Below are 25,083 nucleotides of genomic sequence, written 5' to 3'. Positions count from 1 at the left end.
AACAGAAGCTGGAATAAGTTTTATTTTTACTTGAGTCATTTCTACCTCTTTTTTACTATTTTTTCGTTCATTTTTGTTGGAGTATAGTTGATTTACAATGTTGTGTTAATTTCAGGTGTACAACCAAGTGATTCAGTTATGCATATACATGCATCTACTCTTTCTTTTCAGATTCTTTTCCCACATAGGTTATTACAGAATACTGAGTAGAGTTGCCTACCTATACAGTAGGTCCTTATTAGTTATCTATTTTATGCGTAGTGGTGTGTGTGTGTTAATCCCAGTCTCCTACATTTGTCTACATCTCTTTTCTGATTAACCCGGGCAGATACTCTAAGAAGGAAGACCACCTTTGGGTGGAAGGCAGCCAGGATTTGCATGGATGGAGCACACATGCTTTTTGTATGTTTTATTGACCCAGTTTTTCTTTAATTTTTATGTTTTCCACTTTTTTTTTTCTTTTTTTGCTATCAAATGATGATTAGTAACTCCATGCCATTGAACGGCTTATTTCCTTGTAGACTTCCCTGATAAAAACAAACTTTTTCTAAGAAGTATGGGAATCTGTCTCTGTTTACCTTTGCATGTTTCTTTACATTTATACAGGTGATATGCAAATATCCCCAAATCCTGAGCCTAGAAGACTAATTAGAGCAATTGATGGTAAAGAAAATTAGTCCCTGAAATCCAGACCAGAGGCATCTGAAAGGAGGGGTGAGCAGTGGGGGGTGTCTGGTAACCCCATTCTCAGGAAACGTTGAGCACAGATTGAACAAACATGACGTATTGATCATTACAGAACCTATAATTGGCGACCAAAAGCCCAGTGTGACTTTAATGGCCCTCCCTGAATCGTTGCCATCAGTTATTTATTTAATTTTTTTAGAAAGAAAGCAGCTGTTTTTCCTAAATTCATGCTGCCCTCTAGTGGCCACACTCCCAACCTCACGTAAAAGGTGGAAAAGATGAATGTGGAAATCATGGTAGGGATGACAGAGGTGATAACGGGGTGAAAAAAATTTTTTTTTCCTTTTCTGTCTCCTATCTGAAAGATTTCTGAGTTCTTTAGTCAAAAACTTAATAAATAAAAATGAAGCCATACCACGTGACCACTGTCCATTTTGACTGACAGCCTGGCTGGTGGGCTGTCCATCAGCGAGGAGCGCAGAGGGATCTTCATGAGTCCGAACTCATTTGCATCCCATCTTGGTGTACACTTGGAATGCAGCCCATCTCAGATCCATTAAACCCTACTTAGAATGGGGAGGTGGGGAGAGGGGAACACAGACCAAACTGGCTTTAAGGATTCAAGTTTCCCTGGTGGAAAAGTAGGTATGAATTAGGTTGTGGATCTTTGACATTCTTCTATCCTAAGGGCAGTGTCCTATAATTCAGAGGGATTTGTACTGGAAAGATAGCATTGCTGGGACTTTGGCAGTTCAGTAGTGAGGAATCTGCATTCCCGCTGCAGTGGGGCATGGGTTCGATCTCTGGTCGGGGATCTGAGATCCTACAAGCAGGCAAGAAAGATAGCATTGTAGTTGTATGATGTCCGACCTGGTAGTGTGACCTTGGGGAAGCCCCTTAGAACCTCCTCTTGGTCCTTTAATGAAAATGAAGATCTTTAAATTCTGTCTCAGTGAGAATTCTTCAATACCTTTACAGAAATACTTTCAAAGAAAAATTTCCTATTCTATGTTCGAGCTTACTAGAAAGCACAGCAAAATAATCAAGTATCATAGGAGTGAATGAGTGAATCATTGTTTAGGAAGTCAGAGTGAAAACCGTTTCTGGCTTCATTCTTAACTGTCACACACACAAAAATATATGTAACCTGAAAAGAAAACTCCAAATTTGGGTTGCTAAGAAGATTTAGCAACGGTGGGTTATTGGTTGTTACTTTTTGTTTTTGGTTTGGTTTGAGTCGGTTTTCTGAAGAGGGGATGTTATGGGAGCATGGAAATATTTACTGTGGCATTTGATCTCTGATATTTACATGTTCCTCGTTGATTGAAATATAGCATGTATTGAGGTCAGAGCCAAGTGTATTACCGATGTTCAAACAAGGGAGCAAGGGAGCCCACACTCAGACCTGGGATACCTTCCCGTCTGTCTCTGCCTACGCACACGACCCCCAATACAAAATAATTTAAAGAGCATTGACATCTGAGGAAAAGCATGTTGACTGTTTCCCTTCCAGGATTCACATCATGGAAACATGCGCTGCCAGATAACTTTTAAATCTGTCAGCTTCGTGTTTCCTCAATGTGGAGAGGACACTGAATGGTCTGGTCAGGTCTGGGAGGGGCTGCAGCATCGGCAACCAGAGCACAGGGCCCGGGGGCTCACAGTGAGACTGCGGATCTGGGTACCAGGAATCCACTCAGAGGTGCCCCTGTCTCTCGGACTTGCCCCCGCTTTCATGTTTCCCACTAACAGGTTATTTGAGGGAGAAACTGGCCCTGCATCTTTTTTAATCCTCTCCTTCCTCCTTCTCTTCTAAAATGACAAGCCTCATTTCAGCTGCCCTGGGAGCCCGAGTGCATTTTCCACAGGCTCTGGCTTGTCACATGTCAACTTGTCTGCCTGCTCACGTGACTGTTCCTGCAGCCTCCTCAGGCTGGCAGGGGGTAGGGGGCGCGGGGGGGGCAGGGCGGGCACCAGCTTCTCAGCCTTGCATTCCTCTCACCTTCCGTAGCGATTTTGCCGAGATACTTTCCCTGCTGACTGGTTTCCTTCCCCAGCTTTTTTCTTCCTTACAAACACACGGGTGAGACTTGACAAGGCCCAGCATTTGTCTAAGGAGGCTGTATAATCTGTTCTCTCTCAGGAGAAAGTTTAACCTTCCTTCAGGCCTCACTGGCGCGGGCTGAGCACGGTGGCCAAGTGTCCTTTCCTCAAAGGGAGACGGTGCCCAGCGTTTGTGCCAGCTTTCTTTCAGTATACGGATGTATCCAAACCCTTGACGAGGTGACCCCTACTGTGGTTTTTTGGATGGCATTTGGTAAGAAGCAGTGTATTATAACCCCACGATGTAGATCCTCTTGTGCATCCAGAGTACTTACATATGTCCTGTGCACTCTTTGTGCTAAAAATAAATACAAACTGCCATTACTTAATCCAGAATATACTGACAGCAACTAAGCTGCACATAATGCAATTTATTATGGATGAAAAAGTGACCAAAGATTTATATCTTGTCGGCATATTGAAAACTGCACAAATTCATGGAAAGGAATTAGCCTTTGTAGCAATAATGAAAACAAAATCAAATTGAAGTGAACTAAAATGACACACAATAAAATGTGTTGTCTAAACTTCAGCAGAGGACTTAATTCTTCCTGTCACAATTTACATCTGCAAAATTTTACTCAAGGAAATGTAACCTTGTGAAAATCAATGACTTAAAGAGATTTAGAAGGTATAACCAGTAAAATTTGATATTTGCCAAAAGCTGGTGGAGGAATTTCACCGTAATGTAAAAAATTACATGGAAAAGAATTAATCCCCTTTGAAAATAATTTCAATAAAAGAAAAATGAAAATGTTAAAAATAGAATATGGCTTGACTTTGAATTTAAAAATTAAGAAATTAAATTGATGAAATATAGTTTTCTCTGAATAATTAATGTTTTCTGAAAGAAAAAGTACGAGGCTAGTTTGTGTTATATTCATAAGCCTTCAGCCAAAGCACCCTGGGGGTCAAAATGGCAGAATTCAGAGGTCCACCATGGCAAAATATCAGGGTTAGCAGAGCAGGGTGAGAATATGCCTCCTGGGGTTGTTTTATATAATAAAGGAGAAGAGAGTAAAAAAGTGCACTCATTCAAGAGACTAGACAACCTCCCTTGAGCAGCGCTGTTTGAGGCAGTCACTTCAGAACTTAGCAAGGATGGCATGCCCACCAGTCCATGGAGAGGACAGCAGGAGCTCTTATACACCTTTTGGAGTTTAGCAAGTGATGCATCACCATGGCACCCTGTTCCAAGCCAAGACGCAGATTATAAGCTGAGACTCTTGCCTGAAATCATGCTCAGCTAGTTTGGGAGGAAGTCTCACTTAGTCTTCTCTCCCTTTCCATGGGTCAGGTGGAGAGCCTTTCCCCGTTTTATTTCCAACCTAAGGCTTCCCAGATGGGTCTGCAAATGAAGGGAAAATATGCTCCCCACGGACAGTAGACTTTGTCCTTCCTGCTTCCCCTAAAACTGCTCCTAAGCAACCCCTTCTCTTAAGACCATTTTAAAATCTCTGTTCTTTTTGTTTTCTTTAAAAATCTCTTCTTTGTTCTTAAGTAGCTTATGCTGAAGGAGGCTGTTGTACTTGGAGCCTGCAGTTCTGCAAGCTCTGCTAAATCCTGTGTGATGTCCACAGTGGAGCTGATAGTCCATCACACAGGCTGACCTCGGAGTATTGCTCCAGCCACTTCTCAAGACCATAAAGCATGGCTGTTTATTCCTTCTAGTTCCCGGTTTACTTAGGACCTGCATTTAACAAAGGCCGAGGAATGCGCTTTCTGGGGAATGTCCTTTCCCCTGTACGATGTTTACAGCTCTTAAGGCTGGATGATAATGTGCCTTCAGTCCACTGAACTCTCTCCAACCAGACGTCCTGATTGCTTTGTTTTTGTGGGAGGAAAGTGTTGAGCATAAAAACAACATCAGTGTTGAGGAATTGAGGCTGTTGCCTTCTGTTTCTTTGCAAATATTTAATCTGTGTATATTTTTAAAACATTTCAGATGCCTGTCATCTTAACGAAGGTTAAAGTATGAGTGTTTAACAACTGAAATTCCTCACTTTATGGATTCTGTTTAAATTGTGTACAGATAATTTGAATGGTATTAAATTTATCTATTCAAATATTTATTGAACACCTCCTTAGTACCAAGTACTGTTTGAAGCACTGGGTATTAGAAATTGAGGAGGAGGGATTATTGTAGAGGCGACATGTTCACACTATGTATAATGTCACACAGAACCTTCCATGATGAACCAGAAAGACTCTGCAAATATTCTTTCCATCTCTGGGCCCCCCACGTCTTCACAATATCATCATCACTCTTTAGAGGCCACAAACAGTCTGGTTCCTTGCTTTACCCATACAGATGGGAGAACAGGAGTTGAATGAGGAGTCCTCTGTCCCTTGCTTATTTTGTAACAGTAATTATAAGGTGCTAGTGATCACAAACAGATTACAATCTGTTTGTCATTACACAGTTACACTTACATACATTTGTGATAATAGCATTTAAAGCAATGACTACCCAAACTAACGTTATTAGTGATAATAAAATCTATATTTTCTCCATGTTACAAAGATGAATTTATTGGTCCAGCTGGTATTCCATCATCAGATGAGTTTTGGTATGAGGAAAGACTATTATTCTTTCACAGCTAAAATATAAATGGTAGACCGTTTACTCTGATATTTAGTCTTCAGTTCTGTTGACCATAGAGTTAGGAGACTCGAGCTATGTCAAAGCTAGGGAGACATGAGCTAATTTGTGGTGAGCATGTCCCAGCTCTGGGTATGAAATGCAGGTTGCAAGAAAGTGAGTGGAAATTCTTTCCTTGGTTGTTTGGAGGTCCAGCAGAGCTCCCTTTTATGCATTATGGGAAAATGGGCTGGATGGGTTTCAAGAGCTGACTTGGTCCAAATCAAATTTTGATTAACTAACCGTTGGCTCTGTCTCCTACATCAGGCAGTGTGGTACCTGGCATCCTTATCTTCATAAGGGAAACATTCAGAAATGCTGAATCATCTATTTCACAAGCAAGGTGAAACTCTGGGATATCTGGCCCCTTGCCTTCATCTTACAAGTGGAAAACCAGCCCAGTGAGGGAACGTATGTGGGTATGTGTCCTCAGCTGTTAGGGGCCAAACTGGCTTTAAATACAGGTCTTTCCCCACCTCCCCTTACTAAATAGATGGTAAGACAAGGCCATATGGGATGTCAGCAAGTCCTGGGGTGTTTGCTGGCCTCTGCAAGGGTATCCAAAGCTGTCCTTTCCAGGACACTTAGAGTTTTCCTCAGTCCTATCTGACCATGGCCACACTGGTGCAGCCAAGAAAAGATGCTGAGTCCCAACCCCCAGGCAGCCCCAAGGTCATAACCTAACCTGCATAATTAGAACACCCATCCCAGTGTGGGGGTGGGGGACATTTTAAAGATAAAGGACCTCTTTAAAATAGATTTCCCCTGACATATTGTTTCCAGAGCTAAAGTTTTAAGAGCTTACAGTGATGGCAGAGCTGGCTACTTAAGAAAAATCAGATTGTCCCATTTGGTAGGAGAAGATTCCCAAGGGGACAGGGCACTGTCAGGGCTCCCCAAAAGAAACCCCCGTGCAGACTATACGTCAGCCTGATTCGCAGCGAGCCTGCTTCACTTATTATGGGCAAAGCCAGATATTTTAATTAAAAACACTGCATACACCATTAAATGTGTTGTTCCCCATCTAGTCCCAAGACATTTAGAGTTTGAAGAGATACAAACAAGTGAATGCATTGCAGATGTACACAGAGACCACCGCCTGCCGAGTCACCACCAGCGGGTTCCCGAATTCCAACCTCGGAGCGCCTCCCCATCAAAGCGTTCTTTCCAAGCAAACTGTTTCCTCCACAGTTTTCACAGTTTATGGCAGTTGCCATTGATGGAAAAGGAAGGCTGGGGGAGAACAAGAGAGAGGAAAACACACCGTCACCGTGTCCCTTCATTTATGAACAGATCCTATTAGGTCACAAATAACCTTCATGACAAATGAAGTCTTAGGGCTGGCTTCCCGCCCCCCGCTCCATGTTAATGCTATTTACTTATTTATTTATTAAGCATGAAAGTCCTCTTTGGGGGCAGGGTTATCCATTCCCAGCTGTGAGCTCAGGTCAGCGGAGGCTACCACTTGGTCAATTTAAGCAGTCGTTGGCGGTTCAAGTTCAGAAATCTCATCTGACTTTAACTGTCGCTAGCCGCACCACCTTTCTCCCCAGGGGAGCAGCAGCAGCTGGATTTCATTGTCGGGCTGCCAGGCTGTCCCTGCGCCTTCCTGGAGGAGCCCGCAGACTGAAGGCCTTCCTTTCCAGATTTTATTCAAGGTGACAGCTCCTCGCACCTTGGCGCTCTGACCACCTCAAGTAGCCAGGATATCAGGGGGTATGAGTGTGGTCCTCCTGCAGAGTCCAAATTTAGATTGACTGAGGTCATCCTCGGGCCTCATGACCCCAGTGCTCTAATGGAACAGGGCTGCTAGGAACTTGGCCGTGGTAGCAAGTTTCGTAATGATGTCTCGGGAGAAACGCTGTGCAGGAGCAGGCGAAGAAGACCCCAAGTGCTGGAGAGTGATGTCAGCTTTTGTTAGAGCAGCAGACAGTGTTAGAATATCCTTGGCATAATATGGCTCTGGTATCTCTGTCAGCATCTCTGTTTTCTGTCACCGCACACAATCCTGGGCCTGTCTCGAGCCCTGACAGTGTCTTTTCAGATCAGGTTATGCCAGCCCAGAGACTGGCTCTGCTCCCCACCACACAGCCCCTTTGTTTGAAGTCGGCCCTCTTGTCATTAATGCACTTGATGTCTATTTAAATCTGAGGGTGAGCGCGGTATCTGTTTTCCCGTCAAGAGATCATTGACAATATTAATACCTCATGTCCTTGCCTCATTTTCCAAGCTCTGACACTTTGCCACAGTCTCCTGCATTCATCAAACAGCCCTTTCTCACTGGGGTGTCTATAAACCTTCTCACTTTCAGGCCCACAGGAACAGGGCAGGCCTTAAAAAGGACTTTTGTCAGTGCCGACCAGAACAGAAGGGCAGGGTTGCACATGCCTCAGAACACATCCCCTCCCTCCACATTACAGCCCACGTTCAGGAATATCCAGCCTGTTTCTAGAAGGGCAGTTGCTATCCAGGTTGTCTTTAGGCAAGGTCTGCAGTTGAAGTTTGCCATGGAGAGAGTGCAGAGAGAAGAAATTCAATCCCCAATGTGCTGGAGAGTTTCCTGCAGTAAATGCACCCACTGATGGTGTGTGTGTGTGTGTGTGTGTGTGTGTGTGTTCACGTGTATATGTGTGTGTCTGTATCTGCCTTTCGTTCCTTCACTCAAGAGAAAGACTATGTTCTTTATAACATCTGACAGCCCTATTCATTTCTTTTTATAAAAATTCTTGCTGTCCTGGTGCTGTAGAGAGAAATTAACATCCTGTAGCCTCAACCTTCCACATTCTTGAGGATTCCTTGGAATCAGTTATGTTTAAGGAAGCCCCTTGTGGATTTTCAAAGACTTTTGAGACACTCCCAACCCAGGCCTGTAGTGGGTGCTGTTCCAGGACTGCAGCCTCAAGAGCTATATGCCCACAGACCTGTCCTGGCTCTGATGACCATGTTAGCACAATTCCAAGTGTTGTGTAATTCAGCACACTAAAGGGAACAGCTCAGTGTCAACAGCCGAAAGAATAATTTAGGCCCCAAGAAGGGTCTCAGGGAGGTTTCATCCAACCTCAGTGTTTCCAGGGACCAGACCAATACTGGAAAGCAGAACTTGAGGCCTGGGGGCCAAGGAGAAAGAAAGCATGGCCAAGGTGAAGAGTGGTCCACAGTGGGCTTTCTCAGGGGACCCTGGCAGGAAACAGAGGTGATGACAGCCAGCCCAAGGCCCATTCTGAGGCCATGAAATGATGTCATCCTCTCTCGATTGCAAACTTGCAGAGATTCTGTGACCCCAGCAGTTCTCCATGTTATCCCAAGTCATCCAAACCAAGGAACATCTGCCTTGTCTTTAAAAGTTTCTAAGTCATTTTTAATCCATGTTGAAGAATACGGTCTATAGTTCTGTAGTGGAGAAATATCTCCTGTACAGTGACCCAAGTATTCACTATGTAGGACTTCTGATGTGAAGAACTTGCTTGATTTTCAAGTGCTAATTTATCCATGATGAATAGTAGATGGCGATTGTTAGTTTTACACTATCAAAATAATAGGGAAAAACATGTATATAGGTAACTGTTTTTACAGACAGATTTGTATTTCATGAATTTATGTGTTATGGACACAATTTTTTTTCTGGTTATGCACATTTCAGAGACTCAAGTACTATTAGTAATAAGATAACTCCATGAAACTGAGTTTTAATTTAGTTTTTCTAAAATTAGAAGGAAAGAAACCAAAGGTGGCAAAAATCAAATTGTCGTTATGAATACTTTCACACAAAAAACTTGTGTTTTCTTAATAATCCTTCAAAGCTTTCAAAAGAACTATGGCAAGTGATTTCTTATGGGTATTTAGGATAAACGATGAGTTGATTGAAAGGTTTGACCTTATTCTAGGGGCATCATTTAAAGTCCTCTTATAATCTCTGTGAAAGACAGAAAAGCTGTATATGGAGCCAGAAAATTATTTAAAATAAAACTGAAGATGAAAATCAAGTGCATTCCAACCTGAGAGTATAGTTCAGGACCCCTGTAAGAAGAAACCATTTACTGGCAGAGACGCTGTTACTTTCCATGGGGCGTTTGCAAACGCCATCCTTCCTTAATCATCCATTATGTACTTGATGTCTGCTGCGATTTGGAAGGTTCTGCCTGGATATTAACAAAATTGATTCATGATAAAGGATTTGAAATTCCACATTCTGGAAGGATTGTTTTATATCTTTTGTTTGGGCTGAGCCCATCTTTTAATTCTTAATTTTCCATTTTTAGAAAGTCTACTAAAGGAACTTGGAGAGAGAATGAGGGTTTTGCTTTGTTTTGAGAAGTAATTGGCCAAACTAGAAAATTCTTTAAAATGTGAGCGACAAATCATTCAGGAAAAATATTCTTCCTAGGAGCCTGTGCTCTGCTGACATTTCATTTGAATGTCAACTCTGAGGACGAGGAAGTAGGGTCCTTCCCTTTGGGGGCTTAATCCGTTTGCCACCGCCCATGGGCTTTGTGATTATATTTGTGCCACGCAGCACCAGTGTTTTCTTGCTATAATACTTGTGCCGCCAGGAATAATTGTGTATCTTTTAATTTGCAGGTGTCCTGGGGAAGTGTCGCTATGTTTACTACGGGAAAAACTCAGAGGGCAACAGGTTCATCCGTGACGACCAGCTCTGAAAGGCAAGTTCTCTGTGCCTTAGCCAGTGACATGAGAGTTAGAAAAAAAAAAAAAATAAAGGAAAAGCTAAATGAAAAGACAATGGCCTACAACCCTTCTCTGTAGGAAAGCTATGACTTCAGCTTTTGGTACCTTCTGCTGACTTGGCCAGGCCTGTCAGGATCATCCTTCTGCCTTAGACTGAGTGGTCACAGAGAGATTGACATGATTGCCCTTAAGCAGGTCTCATCCACTAGGGTGACAGACAGTGGTGGCGAAGCACCAGGGCTGACAGGATGAACACCATGATAGATTGCCTGGCCCCTCCACTGCTCACAGGGGAGCAGAGGTCACACCTGGGGCCTCCCTGAGCATGCTCAGTGGTTGTCGTCAAGTGCGAGAGACTGTGTCTTCAGCTTGCCTATTGAGCAGAGATCCTTCTGATACCATTGTGCTGTGGGTTAATTTTTAGTGACAGAGTCAGTTTAGAGGAAGCCTCCTTTCTGTTATTTCCCTTAAATCTTAATCTTTGGTATTCTGCATAGTCCCCTCCCACCCCATCCTCATCATCCTTTAGCATATTTATCACGGGCAATTCATTTCAGTTTGCAGTTTTTTGGAGAACAGAAGAGGTGAGTTCTTAGCCATGTTGTATTTTTATGATAAGCTTTGTGCTCTTACAATTTGTTGTTTGGAGTAAATTGCTGTCACTAAACCTTGACTTCGAAAGCATGGATTTTACCATGTTTTGTTCATTTCTAAATCCTCTTCTTCCCCTGAATACTAGGCAGTGTCAGGCATCTTTCCCAACACTGGGTTCTATCCGGGGACTCTTATTTATTTATTTTTAACCACATACCCTCCCAGCTACGTCTATGGCCATATGTGTATTTGGAGCTGGCTTACTCCTTTGGGTGCTATATAAAGGTAGTGAAGTGACAAAAGATAGAGCAATAGGTCAGGAAGTTAAAAAGGAAAGTGGAGACTGTAGAAAACACTCACGAGACCAAACAGTTTAATAAAAGGCACAAACCCTTTGAATTTAATTTCTCAGAATCTCTCAGAAATGAAATCCCACAGCTTGTGAGATGGTCTTTGTATATCTTTGTTTATATTCCAGTCCTAATGTTACAAGGAAAATGAGCATGATCATGCTGGTTGGATGGCTGTAATTCCATGTAATATACTGGTACACCAGTAAAGGATGTTTGAAAGGCTATTTGCTCTTGACACAGTAGCATTTATGTTTATTTTGATTTAGACCAAGTGTTCATTGTCCAGGGTCTCCCAGTATTCGGTTAGTTTAAGGACAACAAAACATAAATAAGACTTATTCCTAGTTATGGATACCAAAAGACTAGAGAGCTGCTATGGTAAAAGTCTTTAAGTCTCAGAACCCCTGAGACACCCAAGAAGAGCCCGCTTTCTCTGTTCAAGTCCATTTCCATGGCCTCTGGCCTACTGAGTGAACACAGTCCCTGAATGACTTGCGCTGGGGTTGGCAGGAGTCCCTCTTGTAGATTACACACAACATTCGGTAATCAGTTATTGAGACAAATTTAGATCAAAATCCTTAGGGCCATTAATAATTAGAGAATATTAAATGTTTGGCTTTATCTTTCAAATCCATTAATAACCAGCGTCAAGTATCTTTACTCTTTTTGAAACAGCATTGAAATAATGCTTTAAGTGAGCTGTATTCAGCCCCACCCTGGTTCTTTGTTTAAAAGCACCAGCACGTGTTTCGTCCATGGCATATTACGGGCAGCCGGAGTCCTGTGCAAGGGCAGCTAGACTAGTCCAATGTCACATCCAATCTTGTGGCACATATATCCTTGTCTTTATAAAAGGCTTTAACCCTGCCTCAAACAATAAAAAAGCACTTGTGAACTGACCACAGAATTTTTCCATCTTTATTTTTCTTACTTGTTTACTTTTCTTAATGTCAGAACCATTTGTATCATGTGCAGGAATGTCTCCCTCAATGCGAGCTTTGGAGGCAAAAAATATTTTTGGAGCGAGTTATGGACCACATTGTTTCCCTCTCTTTGGGTTGTTTATTTTCTTCCAAAATGGTGTAATAACTTTCATTGAGATTAGCTTTAATTATAATTTATGTAAAGGCCTTAAAACAGTATATTCATCTTAATGATAGAATTATAGTGAGTTCTGTTTCTCTTAAAGAGGGATAATGATAACGAATTAGTGTTGGGTTGTTTACAGTTCCACTGTTTGTTAAGGAAGATTTGCTGTGCTTGAGCGAGATTTTGGTCTGAATTGGCAGAGAGGAGAGCGATGCGGCATGCTTAGCTTAAATCCCTAGGAATTTCCCAAACCTTGTTTTTCAAAGTAGAGAATTAGAAGGTAATAAATTTAGTCCAAGCTCAGACATACTTTATACCCCCTTTTGCCGCTTGGTCTTTCTACTTTTGACCCTGTTCCACTGAGTTTCTTCTTCGGGATTGTGGAGCCAGGTAGCCCTGTGTCCTTCCAGAACACCCATCTGACTTGAGAGTCCCTGCAGTAAAGGCCATCCTGGAGTCCTCTGTCGCCTCAGCAAAGGCAGGGCGGACTGTCTCTTTCCTAAGTAATGTAATTTTATAGAACAATTTGTTCCTTGGGGAATAATGTTTTTGATTGCAGGGAATCCTATTAAAAGTACAACTATTACAATCATTTGCTTTTACTTTTACCAGCCTTGCTCATAAACCCTCCATCTGTTCATTGCTTTAAATAGAGGAACATTATAAGAGATTATCACTCGATCAAGCTGCACGTCTGAATGCTGTGCATTTTCACATATTCATGTGTGCTGAGGAATACAAGAAAGCAAGCCACAGATTTGGGATAAACGGATTTTCATTTTCTGTTTGTTTTTTGGTTTGTGTGTGTGTGTGTGTTTTCCAGCAGAGATGTATCTTGCACATTTTCAAGGGAAAATGTCTTTCTTGTTGCTTCTAAGAAGTAACCTGGCTGTCTTTCTCATCTTTGTTAATATGCAGATCAAAAGCAATCCACAGGGCTCTTTACATCAAAACAATGAGTGTTTGGTAGTTGTTCGTCATAAGAGCAGCCTAAGTCAGATGTGCATTGCTGTCTAATGCCCAGGGTGGACAACACAGAGTCCACTGAGACCCCTCTCTGCTGCCCATACAGCACAGCTGATCCAATGTGACATTCACCATCTGCTTTTCCTAATTCTCTTTCCAAGAAGAAGCCTTTGCTGCAGAAGGCTGTGAGTATGACTTGACTCTGGCCTCTATAACTTGTCTAAATACCATGCTGTAAACTACCATGGCTAAGACCTAGAAAGGGGAAGAACACTGGAGGGGCCCGAGACATGCTGGTTACTTGTTTGTGTGACGGACCATCAGCCTTTGATGAAGCAGTGTGTTATTTCTAGTACATCAGCAAATACTTAGAGGATCTGAAGAACATCCAAAGACAGTCACCTCTCTGAAATGACTATCTTGCTACAAATTTACCTGAAAATTTCTAGCAGTTGTAGTTCTCCTTTGGGTAATTATAATCCTGAATGTTAAGTTGCCACTTTATGAGTGAAGTAGGTAGTGTTATTTGTACATATTAATGTGTTAGCACATGCTGTTTTTTTCTAGAGTAGCATGGAATGTGGCAGTCTAGGACAAGGGAGTTTTCCTAAGAAAGAAGAGAAGATTCTAAGTTTGGAATATGTCTAGGGATGAGTGGCTAAAGTAAGAATGATGTAAGTGGTAATACATGGGATCATGCCAAAGGAGAGCTTGAAGCAGAGCCTGGTGCAGAATTAACGTGTGAACTCTTAGTGGATACGGATATAGGGTGCTGAGGGAATAAGGAAAAGAAAGGGAAAAGACAGTTGATGCCAATTAGAAAATTTGCTGATGTTCAGCACTAAAGTGGTGTTGAGCAGTTTTTTCTCATCAAAATGTAATCATCTTTGATCTGAGACATTTATATATGTTGGATCAGTTCAGTTCAGTTGTTGCTCAGTCGTGTCTGACTCTTTGCTACCCCATGAACCGCAGCACGCCAGGCCTCCCTGTCCATCACCAACTCCCAGAGTTCACCCAAACTCATGTCCATTGAGTTGGTGATGCCATCCAACCATCTCATCCTCAGTCGTCCCCTTTTCCTCCTGCCCTCAATCTTTCCCAGCATCAAGGTCTTTTCAGATGAGTCAGCTCTTTGCATCAGGTGGCCAAAGTATTGGAGTTTCAGCTTCAACATCAGTCCTTCCAATGAACAACCAGGACTGATATCCTTTAGGATGGACTGGTTGGATCTCCTTGCAGTCCCAGGGACTCTCAAAAGTCTTCTCCAACACTGCAGTTCAAAAGCATCAATTCTTTGGCCTTCAGCTTTCTTTATAGTCCAACTCTCACATCCATACATGACTACTGGGAAAACGTTGGATACTAATCCTTTATTGGTTATATCATTTGTAAATACATTCTTCCATTCAGTGTATTGTCTTTTCATTCTGTCAGTGGTTTCCTCTGCTGTGCAAAAGCTTTTAAGTTTCATTAGGCCCTATTTGTTTATTTTTGCTTTTGTTTCCTCCACTTTAGGAGACAGATTCAAAAAATATTTCTCTGATTTATGTCAAAGAATGTTCTGCCCAGGTTTTCCTCTAGGAGATTTATAGTATCTGGTCTTAGATTTTGAGTTTACTTTTGTGTATGGTATTAAAGAATGTTCTAATATAATTCTTTTCCATGCAGTTGTCTAGTTTTCTCAGCACTATTTATTAAACAGACTGTCTTTTCTCCATTGTGTGTTCTTGCCTCCTTTGCTGTAAATTAGTTGACCATAAATGCATGGGTTTATTTCTGGGCTGTCTATTTTGTTCCATTGATCTGTGTCTGTTTTTATGCCAGTACCATACTATTTTGATTCCTGTAGCCTTGTAGTATAGTCTGAAATCAGAGACCATGATTCCTTCAGCTCCATTCTTCTTTCTCAAGGTTGTTTTGGCTATTTGAGATGTTTTGTGTTTCCATACAAATTTTAAAATTGTTCTAATTTTGTAAAAAAAAAAAAAAAAAAAATTCATTTGGGATTTTGATAGGGATTGCATTAAATATGTAAATTGCCTTGGTAGTATGGTCATTTTAACAGTATTAATTCTTCTCGTTCATGAACGCAGCATATCTTTCCATCTGTTTGCATCATCTTCAATTTCTTTCATCAGTGTCTTAATATTTTTCCATACATAGGTCTATTACCTCTTTAGGTAGATTTATTCCTAGATATTTTATTCTTTAGATACAATTGTAAATGGGGTTGTTTCCTTAATTTCTCTTTCTGATGATTAACTCTTAGTGTGTAGAAATGCAACAAATTTCTATACATTAACTTTGTATCCTGCAATGTTACTGAATTCATTAATGAGCTCTAGTAGTTTTCTGGTGGTGGCATGTTCAGGATTTTCTATCTATAGTATGATGTCATCTATGAACAATTGTAGTTTTACTTCTTCCTTTCCAACTTGGGTTCCTCTTCTTTCTTTTTAGTGCTTTGATTTTTAATATTTCTGCTACTTCCCTGGTGACTCAGATGGTAAAGTATCTTCCTGCAATGCAGGAGACCCAGGTTCGATCCCTGGGTTGGGCAGATCCCCTGGAGAAGAAAATGGCAACCCACTCCAGTATTGTTGCCTGGAAAATTCTCTGACAGGAGCCTGGCATGGGGTTGCAGTCCATGGGGTTGCAAAGAGTCAGACATGACAGCAGCTAACACAACACAATACACTATTTAACTCAGTCTTTCATTAAAAAAAAAATGTACTCTAACTTTTACCCTATATTTAAAGTTTCTCAGGCTATCTGTTATAGCATAATTGCTAGAAAAAAGATGTCCTGGGCTTGCAATAACTTATTTAAAACAATAACAACATTTCTAAAATATTTTAACTAATTAATTGGCTTATCAAAAAGAGTTGTCAAAAGTCATCCTAAATAGCCTGGAAAGTGTGTGTGTGTGTGTGTATGTGTGTGTGAGAGAGAGAGAGAGAGAGAAAGAGAGAGAAAGAGAGAAAAACTTTAGAATCTGTGTAGAGAACTCCTATACTGACATTGTAAATAGCTTTCTAACTTGCCTGTGAGCTCCACAATAAGTCACCTTTTACTCATGTTACAGTGCTACATAGAAAAATGTATCTGTATCATACCTAATTAATTAATATCTTTTAATTAATTAATTAATATTGTACCTTATTTTCTTATAAAACAGTTACCTACTTTCTGTGACTTGCTTAGGCTGTGGTGTCACAGAATCATGATGTTTTTGATTTTCCCCCATCTATAACCTTTGAGACCTAATTTGAACATAGCGAGATTGTTGTTTAAAGTATAGAGCATGTTTTGTTTCAATTAGGTGATACCATTTTTGCTAAGTGAAAAATAGTACATGAGTTATTTCAGAAAGGTAATATATAAAACTAAGTTTCACCAATAGACTATCCATATTTACCTATTTACAAACTTTCATTCCCAACTTCCATATTTGCCTATTTGTATATAAAGACAGTCTTCCAAAAAAACTCCATTATCTGCAGAGCCATAGTATATAATCCACTTTCTGTAGCCACATTAACTTTCTCTATGTTGCCCAAACATAATAAATGTAGGAGCATGCCTCCAAATGAAATACTCTCCTCTCCTTCCTTTAAAACTATACTTGATATACCCAACTGAGAATGATACATTGTCAAAGAATTGCTACACTGTAAAAGGTTTGCACTTAAATAGTCCATGCATTCCTTGAAGTTTAAAGAGGTTAGGATGGTGGTGGAGGTTACTATCATGAGAGTCAGTGTAGATATCTTCACAAATCAGGCTTAACTGCTGCCTAACAAATTAAATGTAACTGAAAAAAAAATTAGAATCTTGACACCAATTTATTAGCCAGGCTTATAGGTTTACACTACAAATATTTTATGTGTCATATAGGATATTGACTTATCATATATTAAAATGGATTTTGCAACCCCGTTTCGGCAGTTTGGTTAGTGGACCACTTAGTGGGCAATATTATATTCCTGGGTTCTTTCATACATGTTTTATTCATACACATGTGCATAAACACATATGCATATTATAAACATATAGATGTTTTTCCTAGAATTATTTTATGATATAACATTTAATCAAGCACAACACCTATTTTATTAAAGTACCGTAGTCAAGAAACTAGGCACACATATGGAGGACATTTGTGAGTGAAAACTGGGCTTAATTATTGAATTTAAAAACCCTAACATTTGCATGTACTTATTTCCTCCCACCCCTACTGGATCACTGATTTCTCTAGAAATATTTTCTGAGTTATTCCATAGTTCAGGTTGCCCTCTCTGGTTTTGAAACTGACTTCAAAACCTATGCTTATCCCTGTGGCGGATTCGTGTTGATATATGGCAGAACCAATACTATATTGTAAAGTTAAAAAACAAAATAAAATATTAAAAAATAAAAAATAAAACCTATGCTAATCCATATCCAGAAGGACACACTTGGGGATGCACTCACTCCAAAGATGTTTGTTGGGCACCTTCAAAATCCTAGAGATTAGAAATATAAAAGTAGTAAGAGTTTGGCTTGCTTCTGGATAACTTTTATCTGGAGGAGACTGATATCAGTTCAGTTCAGTCACTCAGTTGTGTCCAACTCTTTGTGACCCCATGGACTGCAGCACACCAGGCCTCCCTGTCCATCACCAACTCCTGGAGACTGATATACATATAAAAAATCATTATATGCTCTGATGGGCACAAAGTTAAAGATTGCACCAAAGAACTACATGAATTAAGGCCCAGAAATGACAGTGAGAAATTAATTCCAAATGTAACCATATTCCAACCACGTCCACAGTTAACATCTTGATCCCAACTGCTGTCATTTCTTACCTGGATCATTCATCCCGATTCCACTGCTCACCAGTCTCCTAATTCCACTCTTGCCTTTCTACAATCTATTCTTAACAGAAAGTCAGTGCAATCCTTTAAAAAATGTGAAATCATAATCTGTATCTCCCCTACCCATGGTTTCTCATCTCATTTAGAGTAAGAGCCACAGTCCTTACAAGACCCTATATGGCCTTGTATGATCTGTTCTAGAGAAATCAATGTCCCAATAGCTATGAGAATGAAGTAGAAATAAATGCAAATATCATTCCCTGTCACTCCCCATGCATTTTCTTTACTCCAACCATGCTGGCCAGTACTGGACTTCGTACTTGCCATTCAGGTCTTTGCTCAAATGTCACTCCTTAGAGAGGCCTTCTGAGACCACTCTATCTGAAGTAGCATTCCCGCCCCCATCTCACTCCACTTACCCTGCTTAGTTTTCCTCTGCTGCACTTGTCACCACTTGACATATTATATATTTATGGAAGCGGGTATTTTTCGTCCAAACAAAGGGAAGGACTTGTTTTGTTCTGGGCTAAAAGATACCTTGCATAATTGTTTTATGAATGAATGAAAGAATGCTTCCAATTCACAGAAGTCTGTTAGGCTGTGTTTACAGACATATTGTTGCAAATTAAACAGGATGAGTCTCTTTCATCAAAGAGATTTTCACTTGAAAAATCCACCCTCCCCCTTTCTTTATCCTGGATGAAGCAAACAAACTACTTCATTCTGTTTTAGAACAATGTAGAATGTGGAAACATGAAAAATGGGCAGTGGAAATGGGTTAACAAGCAAACAGGAAGGGAAGGTTCTTGTCAGGAAGCAGAGTGACAAGATGATGTGCAACTTGACCTTGGATGGATTTGAGAAGGTCTGCGTTATAGGGCCTTCTCTAGTTACACCTCAAGCAACCAGCAGGCTGTATGAATTTGCTTGTGGACACATCTGGCTGTCTCTATCAGAGGCTGTATACCTGGAGATAGAAAAACTTGTCATTCACTCAGCTAAAATTTTCAAACAGATTCTAATCTTTATTCTCAGTGTATAATTCTTATTTATTTATTTTTTTTGTTATTCAGTCCCTAAGTCATGTCTGACTCTTTGCAACCCCATGGACTGCATGCAGCATGCCAGGCTTCCCTGTCCTTCACTCTCTCCCAGAGTTTGTTCAAACTCATGTCCATTGATTCAGTTCTGATATATACTCACATATGTATATATATATGTGTGTGTGTGTGTGTATATATATATGTTCTTAAATATACTTATGCTGCTACAGTTAAGTCGCTTCAGTCATGTCTGACTCTGTGCGACCCCAGAGATGGCAGCCCACCAGGCTCCCCATCCCTGGGATTCTCCAGGCGAGAACACTGGAGTGGGTTGCCATTGCCTTCTCCAATTCATGAAAGTGAAAAGTGAAAGTGAAGTCGTGTCCGACTCTTAGCGACCCCATGGACTGCAGCTTACCAGGCTCCTCCGCCCATGGGATTTGCCACGCAAGAGTACTGGAGTGGGTTGCCATTGTGTATATATATATGTTATATATACTTATATAATTCCTACATATTATATATACATATGTATATTCTTAGTATATAGTTCTTATATATGAAATGAGATTTAAAGATAAATTCAAAGGGAGAGTAATATTATTTATAAAACAAACTCTTGTCAGACATAATTAAATTATTATTTATCCACCATGAATAGAACTAACTTACTTTAACTTTGTAGCTTTGCATCACAATCTTCTCAAAACTTCAGATAGGTGACTGTAAATTAATGAGGTATTTTTCCTGTCAGGAATGAAGTTTAGAATTTTATGAATCTAATTCAGTTCAGTTCAGTTCAGTTTAGTCGCTCAGTCGTGTCTGACTCTTTGCAACCCCATGAATCACAGCACACCAGGCCTCCCTGTCCATCACCAACTCCTGGAGTTCACTCAGACTCATGTCCATCGAGGCAGTGATGCCATCCAGCCATCTCATCTTCTGTCGTCCCCTTCTCCTCCTGCCCCCAATCCCTCCCAGCATCAGAGTCTTTTCCAATGAGTCAACTCTTCGCCTGAGGTGGCCAAAGTACTGCAGTTTCAGCTTTAGCATCAATCCTTCCAAAGAACACCCAGGGCTGATCTCCTTTAGAATGGACTGGTTGGATCTCCTTGCAGTCCAAGGGACTCTCAAGAGTCTTCTCCAACACCACAGTTCAAAAGCATCAATTCTTCAGCACTCAGCCTTCTTCACAGTCCAACCCTCACATCCATACATGACCACAGGAAAAACCATAGCCTTGACTAGACGAACCTTTGTTGGCAAGGTAATGTCTCTGCTTTTCAATATGCTATCTAGGTTGGTCATAACTTTCCTTCCAAGGAGGAAGCATCTTTTAATTTCATGGCTGCAGTCACCATCTGCAGTGATTTTGGAGCCCCCCAAAAATAAAGTCTGACACTGTTTCCACTGTTTCCCCATCTATTTCCCATGAAGTGATGGGACCAGATGCCATGATCTTCGTTTTCTGAATGTTGAGCTTTAAGCCAACTTTTTCACTCTAATTAGGTAATGATAATTATCACTTATGCAAATACTATAAAAACATTTTATAGCTATCAATTAATTTAATCATGCAACAACTCCATCAGGTCAGTGCTCTCATCCCCATTTTAAAAATAAGGAAAGTAAGGCCCTGAAAGGCTCAGTCACGAGACTGGGTCACACACAGGTGAAAGTAGTAGTCGCTCAGTCATAGCCCACTCTTTGCGACCCCATGGACTACATGTAGCCTACTAGGCTCCTTTGTCCTTGGAATTCTCCAGGCAAGAATACTTGGAGTGGGTAGCCATTCCCTTCTTGCCTAGAGAATTCCATGGACAGAGGAGTCTGGCAGGCTACAGTCCATGGGGTCACAAAGAGTCAGACACAACTGAGTTACTAACAGTTTCACATACAGGTAGTAGCTGTGAATTCCATGATGTTAATTCAAGCTCTCTAGGCCCAAAGTCCATGCTCTTCTTCACTGCAATATCTCAGTGGAAGACATTCTCTTACTTTGTAAAATTCACATTTTTCTGATGATGGAGATGCTGCTCAAAACATGTTTGAAAGTCCTCTTTTGGAACAAATCTTAAAAGTCTCTTACAAATCATTCATAAAATGAGGCTTAGGGTGAGCAAAAAAAAAAAAAAAATAGCATTCCATAACTCTGTGACCCAATTCATTCCCTGAAATAAGTTTTTTTAAAAAGTACACTATAAATAAACCCAAGATACCTTCAAATGAAAAACATTTTCTATGATTTAAGATTTTTTTGAAGCCCTTCTATGAACACTTAGCATAGTGACTTTAAAGAATTAATTGCCTGGAAAGCTCACATCCTGGTTTCTGCTTTCAGTCAGGAAATCATTAGTTATGTTGAAAATTTGGGAAAACTCCATCTTAGTGGATGGTTATGAATGGTGCCCCAGAACCTAGAGGCCAGCTTCTCCTTCTGTTCTGCTCCCTGCTTTGCTCCTTTGTCTGGCTTTCACTTCCCTGCCAGGTAGGGGAGGAAATGAAACTGTCCAAAGGCAGCTGAAGTGGATCACCACTGAAGGTAAAGGGGACTACAGCGTTTCTTCAGAAATTTAGTGACTTTGTGAGATACGATGCATATGAAAGTGCTTTGCAAAATACAGTGATACCTAAGTATAAATAACTATATGGTAAACTTAAAAACTCTGAAGGCATTTTCAAAAAGGAAGTCTTGGAAATGTTTTAGGTGATCAATTTCATTCCTGGAGTCAGAGCAGTCTCTCAAGTTGGATACTTTGAAACAGACCAAAGCACAATATCTGCATCATTCCTAGAGTGGGGACTCTAAAGTTGGTCACCTTTTTATAGCTGAGTCTGGTATACTCAGTTATCTACTGCTTGTTAGCTAGACCAATGTGTTTTTCTAGGTAATCACTCAGAAATCTGTCTTTCCCCTCTTGCTTCCAACATATTTCATCTGTTGTTATCTCTCTGACCCCTAGACTCCTTGTATGTCTGACATCAATGCCACTTCTAATTTTGATCATTCATTCTCCTTTAGTTTTACTAATTTCCCAGACATTCCTTCTGGCTTGAGTCGTCTACCTTGGGCTTTGACACTTCTACCCAGACCTTTACTTTCTTTAAATCTTTGATGTCCCCAGTTACCTTGGGTAAGAAATTTCATTTTAGACTCCTGTAATCCCAACCCTGACTAGGTCATACCCCTTGGGGAAGATCAGAGGGAATTTGGACATCACTTATTTGATGTATATTTAAAAATCCTTAATCTTGTCAACACTCAATACTGGCTTACTTTACAACTAAAAATCCTAAACTGTGGCTTGAAGCTAGCCTCATTATTTCAGGCTAAGTTTTATCTCTGATGGTTTCTCTTATCTTTACATTTCCCCCATTTAGCTATTAAAGCAATTCCCAGTGGTTTTTAGTTCTCTCGAAAATTGTTTTCCTCTTCTACGCTGTTTGGCAGAAACTGGGAAAGACTATGGCCTTTTGTTCATCAGTGCCTGTATTTGCTTCTAATTATAAAGTGCTATTTCTCACCACCTAAGGAGGACTGAGAACTTGTGCTTGTATATATGTATGCACATACATGTGTATTTATATACTTAATCTCTTCTTTTTATACAAATGGTTTCACATGCAATGTCCTGCACTTTCTTTTTTTTTTTCACCTAACATCCCTACAGAACAAAATGGATGATAGTCAGTTTTATGTGACAACTCGACGGGCCGAAAGTGCCTATGTTAAATGCTATTTCTGGATGTCTCTTTGAGGGTGTTTCTGGATAAGATTAGCATTTGAGTTGGTGGACTCTGAAAGTAGATTTCCCTTCCCAATGTGGGTGGGCATACTCCAATCTATTGAGAACCTAAATAACACAAAAGGCAGAAGGAGGAATTTGCCTCTTTTATTTCTGCCTCACTACTTAAGCTGGACATCACATCTTATCTTGTGCCCTTGGATTGAGCTTTACACCATTGGTTCTTCTAGTTCTGAGACCTTTGGACTTAGGCTGAATTACAGCACCTGCTTTTCTGGGTCTCCATGGCAAAGTTTGAACTTCTCTAGCTCCATAATCACATTAATCAATTCTTCATGATAAATATTTATCTATATCAACATCTTATTGATTCTGTGTCTCTGGAGAACCCTAATACAGATGGTATAGTATTGCTGAAAGACACATTAAATCAAGAAGATATGATCATGCATGCTTATATGTCTATCAGAATAGAGCCACATATTAAAAAAACTGCTAGAACAATATGGAGGGGAGGAAAAATAAGCAATTTTGGTTGGAAACTTGTAGGCATACGTTCTTCAGTGTGTTTCAAGTCTTAGTAAAATTTTTAAGATTTAGTAACTCTGTAAGTTTAAGTGCTTCACAGTTACACAGACATCATTTGTCAGGATAACTATTTACATTGTTTCTCCACGTACGTGTTTTGTGGGTTTGAAAATTAAATTTTTAATTTTAACTCATTTGAGTGCAGTGGTTTGTGATGGCACTTTCTGAGACAGTGGCTCAGTGGAGGAAACCTCTTGCTTGGCCATTTAGGTCACCTGATCTGTCTCTACTGGATTTGTCCGCACAGGGTCATGTTCAAACTGTCGTGTGCTCCTCCTCCTCTGGAGGACCTTGCAGCCAGAAATAAATGTAGTTCTTCCTATCACTGAGAAGCAGCTGAGGATTTTTTACAAAGTTTGAAAACCAATTAGAGTGATTGGTAGCACAAAGCAGTAGTTATGTTGAATTTTAAAAAGAAACGTCAATATGTTTAAATAGTTAACTTTTCAGATATTATCATTATAAGGTAGTAGCATGTGCAGATCTGAAATGATTGAAGCTTAACACTGCAGAAAGACTCTTGGGACTCCCTTAATATTCTAGATATAAAAACTTTAATGTGTTTGCAGATCATCTTTTGAGAGTCTTTGGCTTACCTTTTTCCTTTATTGTCTTTTGATGTGATCAAATTCCTTAATATTTATAAAGTATATATGTACTGGAGAGTGCCAGGCCTGTGATGTATTTGATGAAATTCTTCAATATCTTGAAATCATGAAGTTATCCTATATTTTCTGTAAAAACTATAAAATTTTGTCTTTCACATTTAGGTGCAATTTGGGATAGAATTAAACTTTTTGACTACATGGCTAGCTTATTGTTCCACTTTAAATGTTCCTTCCTTTTCAGAACCATCTGTGGCATTACCAAATTTGTGTATATATGTGGAGTTATTTCTGGGCTCTGTTTTATTCAACATGGGTAATTACCTTCTCTTGTGCCAATATTACCGTATACTAATTTTCCACTTGCTATAGCTGTGTGATTTTTTTTCTCCTTCCTTTTCCTCCTCCCTCTTTCCTCCTTCCTTCCTTTCCTTCCTTCCTTCTCTCTATTCTTCTTTTCTTCCTTCCATCCAATGATCTTCCACCTTCCTTCCTTTCCTCAGTCTTACTGAGGTCTGATTTACATACAATAAACAATTCATGAGTTCATTTTAAGTTTAGAGTTCATTTGAAGTTTAGATGAATTGTGCCAAATACATGAACCTGTATATTCACAATGCCAATCAAGATATAAAACATTCCCATTACCCCTAAAAGTTCCCTTATACTCCTTTACAGCCAGAACCCCCAACCCTACTCAATGACTCATTTATTTTTGTCATTATAGATTAGTTTTGCTTTTTCATGAACTTAGTATAAATGGGGTCATGTAGTTCGCAAAAAGGTGGACATGACTGGGTGACTGAATAACAACAACAAATGTACTTATTTTGTGTCCGGGTTCATTTGCTTAGTATTATATTCCTGAAATGTACCTACACTGTCACTTTTCATTCCTGAATGGCATTCCAGTATATGAAGATACAACAATACCACAATTTGCATCTCCATTTTCCTTGGTGGATGTTTGCCTTTTACCAAGCTTGGGGGTATTTTTTCTTATTCTTGGATACAATATAAAATTCGCCATTTTAGCCATTTTTCAGTGTATAATTTAGTGGTATTAAGTACACTCACCATCTTGTGCAACCCTTGTCACTCCATTTACAGAACTGTTTTT

General features: G+C 40.1%; 1 protein-coding gene across 1 annotated transcript in view; it reads left to right on the top strand.

Annotated features, from left to right (window-relative positions):
* The window catches only part of LRMDA (leucine rich melanocyte differentiation associated), an 861,351-nt gene that overhangs the window by 811,823 nt on the left and 24,445 nt on the right, over positions 1-25,083 (top strand). The window contains exon 6 of the mRNA XM_070364611.1: positions 10,010-10,092. Coding sequence (XP_070220712.1) covers positions 10,010-10,089 — 80 coding nt within the window. The 3' untranslated portion in view covers positions 10,090-10,092. The remainder of the gene's footprint in view (positions 1-10,009; positions 10,093-25,083) is intronic.

The sequence above is a fragment of the Bos mutus genome, chromosome 28 (assembly GCF_027580195.1).
Source record: "Bos mutus isolate GX-2022 chromosome 28, NWIPB_WYAK_1.1, whole genome shotgun sequence".
NCBI classification, from domain to species: domain Eukaryota; kingdom Metazoa; phylum Chordata; class Mammalia; order Artiodactyla; family Bovidae; genus Bos; species Bos mutus.
The sequence above is the reverse complement of the archived record's forward strand: the minus strand, read 5'-3'. Positions and strand labels throughout refer to the sequence as shown.